Genomic DNA, 12,930 nt, shown 5'->3' with positions numbered 1-12,930 from the left:
ATTGTAGCGGCAAAATAAATGGACCAGTTAGGGCTACACCTGTTTTCAAACCTAGGAAAGGATAGCACGGCCACTCTGAGTGTTTATAGATAGACTGACTAGTGAATCTATTCGTCTATCACTGCAGCCTGTATAGAAGTCATGTCTATCATTTTTGCAATTATGGAAAGGAGAAAGAGGGTTGACCGGAAAGAGCTGTTTTAGAATTAGTTAAAATAAAATAAAATCATTCAACGATTGACGGAGACGGAAAAGCATTTTATCAGAAAAAAAAAGACCTATTTTTATATTATTGCTTTGTTCTTTTCATAACTTTCTCGTGTAAAAATTGAGATAAGGTTACCGAAATATACGAACGTCACCAATAATCAACATGCCGAGAATAAATAGTACAGGTAGCATTTGTTGCATAAACAGGCGACTCCCATTATACGAAGTCCTAGGAACGGTCTGTATCCTTCGTTATAACGAAACTTGGTTATAACCGAACAAAATATAGTATATAAAGATGATATCTAGATTATAATTTCAGGATCGGAATGGTAACTTCGTTGTAACGAGGATTTTATTACAACATAGCATTATATCATGTGAAGGTTTCGTTATTTCGAAGTTTGATCATAACCGAACAACTAAAGCTTTAAAGATATATAGATTATGATTTTGGGATCGGATTATTTACTTCGTTGTAACGAGGAATTTGTTATAACGTAATAGTAAGGTATGTACATGTAAAGATTTCTTTATATTAAAATGTGGTCATAACCGAACAAATAAAGTAAGGTTAAAGATAATAGATTAAAATTTGGAGTGTATACTTCTTTGTAACGAGGATTTTGTTATAGCCGAACAACAAAGTATGTTAATATATTATGGATGATACTTTTAGACCTGAATGCTTACTTCGTTATGACGAGAATCTTGCAATAACCGTGTTCGTTATAACGTCAGTGAACTGTTTGCTCTTTTCCTCTCAGAACTTCTCATCCAAGATGAAGACCCTCTTTGTTCTCATGGCTCTCTGCGTGGTCGCCATGGCCTTCGAGACGGAGGAGGAGCTCCAAGCCGACCTCGCCTTCATCAAGAGAGACGCGGTCCTCCAGGATTACTTCCTCTCATCGAAGAGAGGACAAAGCATGAGGAAGTACAAGCGTGAGTTTCCATGCCAACACTGCTTTCTCTCCATCCTTCATTTACAATCTCGCTTAAAATTCGAATGCTTTGCAGAAATCTCATATAATAGTAATGATAATTATAGTTGATAATTTTAAAGCGCCTTTTCCCCTGGATACAAAGCGCAATGAGGTGTCATCCCTGGTCGCCATAGGAGATAAAATATATACAAATAATAATAGTAATAATAATGATTTCATTTCTTGGAGAAACGCAAAGTAACATACAATTAATCTTAATGCGTGAACATGGAAACAGAAATTGTATTGAAACAGTTTAATATTCGGATAGTAACATAATCAAAAATTATCGAAAGATTAGTTCTTAGAATAAATCTAAATTCATCGAAAGTTCGATACTTCTGTTTTTGGAGAGTTTTTCATAGTGATGGTGCCGTCTTCGAAAATTCCCATTTTATTCATCAAATGTTTTGGATGTCACACTTATTTCAAAAGAGAGATTCTTTAACGTTGAACGTAGTTAAAATGGATGATATAGATTGAGAGTTATCTGAAATATGCGGGGGCATTTCCAATCAAGAATACAATTGTCAAATCTTAAACTTCATACTGGCCTTTATCGGCACCTAATGAAGAATATAAATATTAGAAGTTTTGTGATTCGATTGCCTTTTGCAAGTTACAAGCCTTGCGGCTGAATTTCGTTTTTTGTTCGAGTCCTGCTGTGCGTTGAGATTCCGGAACTTAATGAGCAAACCATTATCATTTTCCAGATGACTAAAATGAACGCATTCTCCAGTTTCTCTATAATAGTTTTATAAACACAGAGCTGCTGATTTACATAATGTCAATATCAAGGTGTGTTTTGATACTAAGATCATCTTAGATTGTCACGCCAAGGCCACATGCCTTAAAAAATCGACAGAACAGGAATATCACAACCAATGACGATAGAGTCGTTGAGAATTTGTTACGAGATCTTCAGTTTTCTCAAGATCCTTAAAAAAAGCTTTAAATCACAATCTGTGCATAGAAAGTAAGAACTGGATTTAAATTTCTAGAAGTAGCAAATTCCTTACAGTGAATATGATTGTGATTGCATACTTGTGCAAGAAAGACCACAAATAAAAACTATTACCAGATTCTCTTAGAGATACGCCTGCAAAGTTTCGGAAGGCAGGGCCATTTAACTATGGATAGTCAAAGATATCATAAAGTTTATCATCTTGGACTTTGGATATTTTCGATAGCGTGTGCCACCCAGCTGAACGAGGACCAGACCTGCTGGTGCAGCCGACGAGGAGGCAAGTTCGCCTTCTGCTCAGGTAAGCTGTTTTCTTCTTCTTCTTCTTCTTCTTCTTCTTCTTCTTCTTCTTGTTCTTCTTCTTCACATTCTTCACATGTTTCTTCTTTTCCCTCTACTTATGTTTTTTTTTTCTTCCTGTAGGCCTCCTCTTCCTTCTTCATCCTATACTGTTTCTTCATCTCACCCTAACTTGGCTAAGATTTCTTTGGAAGGTAAAATTTCAGTGATCATGTCCTTATTATCTTGACCTTTGGACAACGGATATCATTTTTCTTCTTTATGTTGAACTACATGGGGAGATCTTTACGTTTCATCCTTTTTATTAACTGAAGTTCATTTTAAATTAGATATGAAGATTTGTGTTGGATGTTCTTCTACTTTGTTTTGTTAGCTTGTTAAAAGGCAATTCATTTGCAAAAGAAAAAAAAAGCATGGGAAGCAAATGCTGTAGTGAAGTATGTTGATAAGGCATGACGAGGCTGTTTTGTAACGTTTCGCTTACATTTTTTCCCCGTATGTGTCTTCTCAATATCTAGGAGCTGCCGGCGGAGAGGGCATGTAAGCAGTCGACTTCACGCCACCAAACACACACCCAGACCTCGATCACATGAAAGACCATTATGCAACACAGACTTGAAGAATTACACGGAAACGCAATGACGGCAGCTGCTGCGTGTAATCCTATATTTTTGCTTAAATATGTATCGTTAACGGCATTTTAGATCAATAAACTGCTCTCTCGAGTAGAATGATGTCCAATTTTTGATTTGTCGAGCTTGTTCTATCAGTCTGAGAATTAAGGCTTTCAAGAGAATGTTGCGACCTCGAGAAGGACATTATTTGACAATCAACCGCACACGCATAGTTACTGTAACTCTGAAGAGTTATAAATGTCACATCCCCACCGACCTTTTTAGGAGGAAATGGCAAGATCTACCTCTCTTCCTCGAATTCCATATATGCGATCTCTCACCACGTTGTGGGTTACTCATGATGACAAAGAATTTGCATATATGCATATTCATGACAAGAGAAAAGACGAGAGTGAGAGGGAGAAAAGGTAAATAAAGAGAGGAATGTAATAAAGTGAGAATGAAATTAGCTCGAGATGAAGGAGAAAAGAGGGAACGCAGGATTGAGAGGAAGACACGGAATATTAATGTAAGTGTACCGCCAATGATAGGGATAGATACAGTGTGAGGGACAGAAAAACAGACAAATCAACACAAATTTACTGTCCGAACTTGAGAGTTCATGAGAAGTGCCACACAGTCAGTACCAATAGACATCATCAAGACATCCAAGTCTTCAAAGTGGTAGTTTTTTTATGGATCCTTTTCGACGATATTTGGCAGAATGTGATATAGCTTTGCGTCCGAAGTGAAATAAGGTATAGTATCTTATGAAGTATCTTATGTTTATTGTTCGCTGATAGAAGAAAAACAAATAATGGCGGTCGAACAAATAGGGACACATGAGTGTTACAGATGCTGTTTAAATGTTGCATCATTCATTTCATATTGTCAAACTTGTAACTATATCCGCAAATACATTTCAAACAAGATATTACGTCAGCCATTCTCACTGTTCTCTATCAACATATTCATTCATCATCAATCTGATCATCTTCCAGCGTTTCATTCCTTATCCCATCCTCCCTCTGTCTCCCCCTCTCCCCCCCCCCCTCTCTCTCTCTCTCTCTCTTGGTGTGTGTGTGTGTGTGTGTGTGTGCGTTCTCTCTATCCCTCTCTCCCTCTCTCTTGCCGAAATGTTGTGGTTACGTATCGGTGTCCTACGTTAAAGGAGAATTTTACCCAAATGAATTATATTTGGGAACAATTCCCCTTTAACGGGAGACACCGATATATCAGGGCAAATTTTCCCTTTAACGTACAACAATCGGTATCAAGCATCGCGACAAGAGAGAGAGAGAGGGGGGGGGGGTGAGAACACACCTGCATAGTACCAAATACGAATGTGGATTGAGGGAATGCAGCAGTATCAGTAGAATACATATGTGTAGTTTTATGACAATAGGACAATGGGTTGCAAAGTTATGAATGTTCAAAGTTTCAGTACCGCCATCGCATCGGCTGGATGAGAAGACTACAACAGTTCGTGACTTCTGTGCAGGACAATGATAAGAAGAAAAAAGTAGAAGAAAAGTAAACAAAATTTCTTTTTTTTTTTAGTGAAAAGCACACATTTCTTTCACTTGACACATTCTAAAGGTAATATCATTCCCCCTGCTTTCTGAAAGAGGTATAAGTCGAGTGCTCTTTCATTATGTTAGGAAAATGAATATGTTGAATTCTCTTTTTCATTATATCGTTGCTATGGAAAGACGTCACGAACTGCTGTAGTCTTCTCATCAAGATATGGCTGCACTGAAAGTGAAACAATTCATAACTTTTAAACTTGCTATATACACTTGGTGCACGGAGCCACATCCGTGCCTAGGCCAGTGAAGTAAACGTTACCTCCACGAAACAGTCCTCATTTTACCAGGAAAGGACACTTAAAACTGCCTGCCTTGGTGATATAACACGTACCATACTGCATAGCCGGCAGGAGGTGTTCATTTCCAAAGTACAGAAAAGAGTATCCACGTAAAGGAGGAAGATTTTAAGCAATGCTGAAAGCGCTCGCTGATAATGAATGCCACAATTATTGAAAAGAACACCAAACAGAATTCAAGTAAACCTCTCGTGCCAAATGGGACAGGTGAGACGTTGACGTTAGGCCGCATTGCGGCGAGCACACCGGCCTCTCAAGCCGACTGCCTCTCCCACTGTACTGCCAGACTGCAGGCGCTGTCGACATAGCTGGCAAGCTGAGCTGAACCAGCCAGCCGCTCGTGGCAATGATCAGTCGGAGAAACTCCCTCTTACCTACGGCTGAGTGAATCCAGGGAAAATTATATAGATGAGTGTGCGCAGAGACCTTGCTAGCTGCGGCATGTGGCTCTGCGTATTCTCTGAGTAATTACCATCTCTTTGAAGATATTTTTTCGCCTATCAAGAGGTCGACCGTTTTGGATATGTGACTTCCAAGACGTGAGCAGGTTTGGTTATATTCGTTAGGGGTGATATTTTTTACCTCCATTCTTTCTTTCAAGCAGTTATTTCTATCGCTAGTTCATTCTCCTCTCTCATATTCACCGAGACAACGTGTGTTACACTCATTTTCTGGTTTGCTTTTCATACTTACTTTACAATTTCCATTTAAGACAATCAAAATAATGAATACAGTCACCGTGTAAATAGTTGTGCTATCATCGCGAGGTATTCCTTTATTGGTTTCACCCCATGTAATAATCATGTGAATAAGAGAAAAAAATACTCAGCGGCAGCTGCTGTTTGAATTGATCAATGGGATATCATGTCACTTCTGTAGTCTTTATGCATGCATTTCTTTCGTAGTCTTGGTAGCAGAGGTTCGATGATTGGGGAATGCGTCAACATTTTTGGTTAGATTCCCTCTCCAATGCCAGCTTCTGCAAATTAATTGAAAGTTAAGAAGCATTGGACTAAAAAAAAAAAAATGAAAAAAGTTTAGAAAAATACATCGAAGCGCACAAATGATAATGATCCAAATGAAGGCCCTCACAGTCATAATAAAGTTAAAACCAAATCTCATGCAAGAGAATTTTTCACACGCACGCACACACACACACACACACACAAAGGTCAAGCCAAAATAACTTTTAGTATCTACACCGACCGTGTACTCGATTAAAGGCATAATTTACCATTATTAATTTTGTAGCTGAAACAAAAACCTATGATTAGTGCTTCAAAATAGTGCTAGAACGTGAGGTATGGATAAAAACAACCACTGTAAAAATTTGAATCAGTATAATCGATGTTAAACGTCGTTTAATAAACAAAATGTGCAAAACAGTTATAATAAAAATGTTTCCAGATAAAACCATCTACAGTTATGGTTTATTGAGAAAAACAGTGATATCTCCGTATATTTTAGCCTTTACTGCAATTTTTTATATGGTAGGATGTTTAGTGATACAACAGACCTACACATATGCATAAAATGTGATGTCTTGATTTTTTTTTTAATCCTCCTCCCAAAGGTAAACAAGACCTCTAAAGTGAGCGTAAGACGTCAACCGTAAATACTGAAATAACAATACAATCGATTAACCTGTCAGTGACATCTTCAGCTGGAAAAACAATAGCAGATTCTCAATGATACAGTTCTGTTCTTTCAAATTCGTCATGCTTCATTCTGAAAACGTATTACTTTTCAAAATCTTTGCTTTCTTGTCAAAAATAGACTCTCAATCATGAAGAACTAAATAACGCCAGATCAATCTAAATTAAATAAATCGGTTATGTTAACGTGCTATCCCCTCACCTGTGCAGAATACGAATCTATTTCCTCGACGGGTGCACCAGCAGGTCTGGTCTGAATTCACTTGGTTCGTACAAGCTGTCGAGAACATCGGAAAGATATTTTTTTGAGACAACAAAAATTGAAAAGGATTCAAACAAAGTTAACTTAAAGTACATAATATAGTGACGAATAATGTGCGACACATCACGAAATGCCTCAAATGAGGGAACATAAATTGATATAGTTCAGTGCGCGGATTGATAAATGAAATATTAAATCAAGCATGAACATGCTGCCTGAATTCCCCCCCCCCACCTTCTCGTCGCCTCATTGATAATCATTTTCTTATTGATTGTTTGACTACAAATAAAACCGTAACTGCAATTGAAGTGTGGTCTGTGCCTTCTGAAATAAACATTTCAAATATTCCGTATAAGAAAATGAACAGGAACTCCATAAAAAAAACTGTCCGTCATGAACGTACCCTTGAGAATGATTTCAATTAATTTTGTGCTATGTAAATGCAATTTGTATATACTGAACTTATTTTTACTTATAATTCATGTGTTGATGGATGTTGTAAACACAACACTGTATGATTTGTGTGGAAACCTAATAAATGAAATGAAATGAAATGAAAATCTGGCACACTTATACTGACGGTGAATGGCAAAATGACAGTTATTTGCTGGTATCTGCACCGTTCTTCGCAATAAATTCCTACTCACGCTTGTACTTCTTCATGTTCTGGCCCCTCTTCTCGGCGAGGTAGAACTCCTGCATGACCGGGTCCCTCTTCATGATCTCCATGTCGGCGGCGAAGTTGTCCTCCTCGGCGAACTCGAGAGCCGACGCGACGACCACGAGGGCCATGAAAGCGATGAGGACCTTGCTAACCATGATGATTCTGAGACAAAAGAAAAACAAAATATACGTATATAATAAATATTATTATATTCAATATTCGCAAAGACCATCACAACCTTGGACATCATGTTGACACGGCTGCGATAAACATTGAATGAAGAAGTAAGCCTTACTTTTCCAAAAAAAAAAAAAAGAAGTTTGAATACGGCTGTTTCCTATTTTCGAAACACGCAAGGACATTGTTGTTTAAGAGGTATAGAAAAGATATTTTAAACATTAGAAAATATATATGATCTTGAATGAAGCAAAGTGAATGAGTTAAAGATAGTGTCTTATGCATATTAGTGAACAGTAGCTTCAGGAAATAGCTTTTTGCTCTTACTGTTCAATATAATGACGCCACTAATAAATCCAAATAATTAACCTGCAAACTTAAATAAAACAGTGTTCTGCAAATGAAAATTATCTCTTGCAGAGTCTATGAGTATTCACACGAATAAGTAAATAATTGCATGAATATATCGAATATGATCAAGTTATGTATATCTAGAGAGACTGAGAGCGAGAAAGAGAGATCTGCTGGTTTGTGTGTAACTGCCGAGGATATAATATTGTATAGAAATCACACGAAATAATTATGTCTCAGTTTGCATCAACGGAAATGACATGATATTGCATTTTCTAACACAAACATCGTTCTGCATCTTTTTTTTATCAAAAGAAAAAACAGAATCTACAAACTGCTGCCCTAATTTACAATGAAAGAAGATAAAACACATGACTTTTATCATGCGAATATATTATGAACAGTAAATAACTGGTCAAGGTTATCGAGTGAATTATGAATTAAGACACATTTAAGAAGCCTAAATAATCATGTGTTTTTAGGTTGAAAATTGTTACAAACAGGGTTTAAACACTCGTGAGTGATGATCAAACTTACGTGGTTGGTGAGTGAGCCAGTAGTGGATGTGTAATGCTGAAAGTTGTTTCCGAGTTTAATGTTGTCATGCCGTGATGTGATCTCCTTTTTATACTATTAGTCTGTAATCAAGAAAAAACGGCTCTGTCTTGAGAACTTTTATGATTTGTTTTATCATCTGAAGAGAGACATCATGGTGTGAATATGTGTTTTCCTCATTATGTGTGTGAGGTGTATGGACTCATATTGATAACCAGCAGGAGATGTCCGAAACACAATAACGATATCACAGTAAGTTCTGAAGTATGTTCCATCACATTCCCAGTGGGAGTCTCCATCTCTACACGCTCTGTTTGTTATGAACTTCATTAGATATGTCCTATTCTCATGGTTTTTGTTGTTGTAGCTGATGTCTTGCGTTCATTGACAATAAAAATCGTAGGCCCTACATAAAGTTCATGTATGTGCGCATTCTTCACGGACCCGTGGCCTTCTTTGTTAATTAGTTGTGTGTGTGTGCGTGTGTGTGAGTGTGTGTGTGTTTTCGGCAGTGGAATCTTGAATTTTTCGTTTGTTTGTCTGTTTTTATGTCACGTACTTTTCATCTTCTTTTACTTGTTTTCGCATCTCTGTTTGTTCCCTTGATTCCGTGGGGTCTTGACAAAACCGACACACCTCTGAAAAGAAAAACCCACACCGTCTCTGATTTATTCCATAGTTTATGTTTGCTTGGGTGAAATGCATGTTATTATGATAAATATCAGTAAGGTTTGTATATTCGGTGTATCTTGGAGTCCATTACTTTCATGTTTGTTTTCCTCACAAAGATGAATCCATCTGTAGATTAGATAATGATTAATGGTGCATATAAACTATGTACATAATGTACAATCTGACAATATTGATTCTACGCATTTGTTTTTTCCTCCAGAATAAAAAGAAATAATTCTTGTGGTTTGGATAACGTTATCATAGCTTCGTCATAACATTTATTCCTTGCAAACAAAAATAGGATACTGACATTGGCAAATTGATATCTCTATTACCGATGTAAGCAGTTACAAAAAAAAAAAAAAAAATAGCGAGGATTGCTTGTGTGTATGGCGAATTCTATAAAATAAATGATCAGGTTTGGTAGTTGTTGTTTTTTTTTTTTGGTTTTTTTTTTGTTTTTTGTTTTTTACTTCCGAGCAATGTTTCTCTTTAAAACGTCTTTCTCCTTGCTTTTTACCACCATACCACCTATACTTCCCAGTTGATAACGTATTCATAGATACTGCTGATGATAATTTTGTGTGAACAAATAGGTAAACTTTTTCTGAAATAGGCAAAATATTCTGTCCTTTCCTTTCTTCTATCCTATATATTTCCCTACGTTACACTTCCCCTATATTTTTTTCTCTCTCTGTCCATTATGCATAATGATTATGTTATGTATAAAGGCTGCCAGCAAATCAAACTACACTTAAGTTATAGCCCTCCTGTATTATCTATTGTATCGTGTGTACACTTTTGTTGAACACTTTAAAAAAGTATGCGTTATAGTGCATATTATCAACAATTTGTACATGTACAATGAAAATGCAGAAATGGTGTCCCACATTGTGTATTATTATTCGGTTTCGTTAAAGTTTGCACGACAGAGGTTTGATCCTAACATGGTTTTGCAACTTTGTGGTTTAGAGACAAAGTTTTACGGTTTAATGTGCATATGTGTAATGTATGTATGTATGAGATGTATGTATATATATATATATATATATATATATATATATATATATAAGTACACACTATATGCGATTCCATGTGTGTGCGTGTGTTTGTATTTATGGAGATTAATTAAGACAGATAGATGTTTGCATTTCTACTTGTTCGTTCTTATCTCTCATATACTCCTTTTACCACTCTTCATGTCCACTATTGTAAAACATCAAAACGCCTTCTTCATATCACACTCTTCTTACATAATTGCAAAACATGTACAGACCACGAGACCCAAATCTAAACGACACTGAGCAAAGTAGCCGTTTGGTTTTATATAAGATTTATTGCTTCTAGTTCATAGAATAATCTGGGGCGAAAATCAAGGGAAAAAAATCTAACACTTGGTTATCGCAGCTTCTATATACTTCAGAGTCTGTATGACATTCGCGTGGTCATCGAACTCGTCCTGGCTCTTTCCGAGAGTGACTCGGGTCAGGGGTCATTTGAGGGGTCATGGCGGATTTCCGGTTTAGATGCCCTCTCCTCCGGCAGCTCCTGAAATGAAGAATAAAAATGATAGATGATAGAATAAAGAACTGTGATTTATTTTTTTTTTTTCAAGCGCAGTAAAAGAATAATATAATTTACGTTTTTTTAGTTTCGGGAAAAGGCTTAAGGCAGAGAAATATCAACTTTAAATACCAAGTAAAATCCTATCTGAACAATCGATTTCAAAGGCAACTAAAAGAAACAGATGTCCATTTTGTTAAACCATAACACACACACTCACGTGTACACAGACAGGTAGACAAGGAAATTAGTATCTAACAACAGCTTACCTGAGCAGAAGGCGAACTTGCCTCCTCGTCGGCTGCACCAGCAGGTCTGGTCCTCGTTCAGCTGGGTGGCACACGCTGTGAACAAATTGGAGGGAAGAAAAAGGGAAATGAGTGGGACCCAGGATCGAAAACAATCCTCCCTATATGATAACATATGTTCATAGTTTGGTTGTTCAACGCATTCACTTATTAATCTTACTTTTATTTTTTTTTTCACTTCCCAATGTATACATACAATAGTGTAGATTATGTCAAAATTGTGCGATATTCGGAAAACACATGGCATAGTTTTGACCCTTTTTCATAAAACATTGAATCATAATTCAAATATTAACGTTTGGAAGGTGGAGGGCTTGCAAAAATACTGTACGAATTTGTTTACGGGAACATTTTTGCGCTCATGCCCCCTCCCCTCCCCCCCCCCAAAAAAAAAAAAACAACAACAACAACAACACAGAATGACAGATGAAAAATCAAAATTCAAACATTAATATCTTTCCTTATGCGAATTTCCAAACAAAAGGTTAACGGTATTATGAATATGTATATGAAGCAGCTTAACGATGGTGATCACTTTAAGCTGCCAATTACATATTATGATTATTAAACGGGCTCCTTCGAAATGTACATATAAAAAATATGACGTGTAATCTACCAGGACACTCCAATATATTTTAAATATTTTCGTCGCTTTTCAGCAGTTCTGATTTCAGATATTTCAAATTAATCAAATATATATATATATATATATATATATATATATTTGTATTTAAACTCTTCATTAAGCATAAGAATAATATCACATCTTAAAGAAATGTAAAAGCAGGTTTTAGAAAAGCAGACAAATGCAAGTAGTCCTCCTTACGCTTGTACTTCCTCATGCTCTGGCCCCTCTTCTCGGCGAGGTAGAACTCCTGCATGACCGGGTCTCTCTTCATGAACTCCATGTCGGCGGCGTACTCATCTCCCTCGGCGAACTCGAGGGCTGAAGCGACGACCACGAGGGCCATGAAAGCGATGAGGACCTTGCTAACCATGATGATTCTGAGACAAAAGAAAAAAATATATACGTACATGTATATTCAATACCAACAGTTTATTTTGGCACATACATTTTCGAGCGCCTCGCCCTTTGTCAAGGTGTTCTTGAAATAAAGCCTTTTTTGGACCTTTTCTCAAGTATTCTTGAGAATGTAGAACACTTAGACAAAGAGCCATGAGACCTTTTCTGTACCAACATGCCAAGATACCATTTTCGTTGCACATGAATTGGTTGACATACTGACATACTGACTAATATACTGTCTTAACTAAATTTAAGGGAGAAACTCATTCTTTTTAGGGTCGATATCATGAAGCATGGTTGAAATGTTCAACATTCAGGATTGTCTCATGTTTTGGTATTACATTCAGCAATTTTATTGTTCATGCCTGGGTTAAAATTTCTTACATTTAGGTTTGAATTGATTATCATGGGCTTACATAATAGCGTTAGAATGATTTTATTTAGGGTTGATATCACATTAAGGCTTAAAATGAATCATAGTTATGCTTGATATTAGATTTAATGCTATTACTACATGTAGAAGTCATACAATGAAAAAGTTAAAGCTAGCTAGGGTGCTTAGAATACGACGGTGATACTCACGTAGTTGTGATGGATGTGTTGGAAGGTCGACTGTTGAGGATCTCTTGCTGAGGTCTGATGATCTTTACCCGTCAAACGACTGCCTTTTATATATTTCTCGATCAGAGTTAATCTCATAAAATACCAAGCGATAGAAAGAGAGAGAGATTGTGTGTGTG

General features: G+C 36.7%; 3 protein-coding genes across 3 annotated transcripts; 1 reads left to right on the top strand and 2 right to left on the bottom strand.

Moving 5' to 3' along the window:
- Window positions 1-987: 987 nt before the first annotated feature.
- LOC140230261 (uncharacterized) lies at window positions 988-3,072 on the top strand. The gene is made up of 3 exons (XM_072310439.1): window positions 988-1,152; window positions 2,384-2,458; window positions 2,976-3,072. The coding sequence occupies exons 1-3, from the start codon at window positions 993-995 to the stop codon at window positions 2,999-3,001; spliced, it is 261 nt and encodes an 86-aa protein (XP_072166540.1). The 5' UTR covers window positions 988-992; the 3' UTR covers window positions 3,002-3,072.
- Window positions 3,073-6,793: 3,721 nt separating this feature from the next.
- LOC140230190 (uncharacterized) lies at window positions 6,794-7,692 on the bottom strand. The gene is made up of 2 exons (XM_072310373.1): window positions 7,521-7,692; window positions 6,794-6,888 (listed from the first exon to the last, which is right to left on the bottom strand). Exons 1-2 carry the CDS (start codon window positions 7,690-7,692, stop codon window positions 6,794-6,796), a joined length of 267 nt encoding a protein of 88 aa, XP_072166474.1.
- A 3,058-nt stretch (window positions 7,693-10,750) lies between these two features.
- LOC140230284 (uncharacterized) lies at window positions 10,751-12,161 on the bottom strand. Its single transcript, XM_072310455.1, has 3 exons — window positions 11,990-12,161; window positions 11,125-11,199; window positions 10,751-10,840 (listed from the first exon to the last, which is right to left on the bottom strand). Exons 1-3 carry the CDS (start codon window positions 12,159-12,161, stop codon window positions 10,815-10,817), a joined length of 273 nt encoding a protein of 90 aa, XP_072166556.1. The 3' UTR covers window positions 10,751-10,814.
- Between the last annotated feature and the right edge of the window lie 769 nt (window positions 12,162-12,930).

This window comes from Diadema setosum, chromosome 6, assembly GCF_964275005.1.
Source record: "Diadema setosum chromosome 6, eeDiaSeto1, whole genome shotgun sequence".
Classification (NCBI taxonomy): Eukaryota; Metazoa; Echinodermata; class Echinoidea; order Diadematoida; family Diadematidae; genus Diadema; species Diadema setosum.
The sequence above is the reverse complement of the archived record's forward strand: the minus strand, read 5'-3'. Positions and strand labels throughout refer to the sequence as shown.

Excerpts from the sequence above, each read along its gene's own strand:
- LOC140230261 (XM_072310439.1), top strand. The coding sequence starts at position 993 with ATGAAGACCCTCTTTGTTCTCATGGCTCTCTGCGTGGTCGCCATGGCC. Across the intron at positions 1,153-2,383 it reads AAGCATGAGGAAGTACAAGC|CGTGTGCCACCCAGCTGAAC; the intron begins GTGAGTTTCCAT and ends TATTTTCGATAG. Across the intron at positions 2,459-2,975 it reads CAAGTTCGCCTTCTGCTCAG|GAGCTGCCGGCGGAGAGGGC; the intron begins GTAAGCTGTTTT and ends CTCAATATCTAG.
- LOC140230284 (XM_072310455.1), bottom strand. The coding sequence starts at position 12,161 with ATGGTTAGCAAGGTCCTCATCGCTTTCATGGCCCTCGTGGTCGTCGCT. Across the intron at positions 11,200-11,989 it reads GAGCATGAGGAAGTACAAGC|CGTGTGCCACCCAGCTGAAC; the intron begins GTAAGGAGGACT and ends ATTTGTTCACAG. Across the intron at positions 10,841-11,124 it reads CAAGTTCGCCTTCTGCTCAG|GAGCTGCCGGAGGAGAGGGC; the intron begins GTAAGCTGTTGT and ends TCTTCATTTCAG.
- LOC140230190 (XM_072310373.1), bottom strand. The coding sequence starts at position 7,692 with ATGGTTAGCAAGGTCCTCATCGCTTTCATGGCCCTCGTGGTCGTCGCG. Across the intron at positions 6,889-7,520 it reads GAACATGAAGAAGTACAAGC|CTTGTACGAACCAAGTGAAT; the intron begins GTGAGTAGGAAT and ends TGTTCTCGACAG.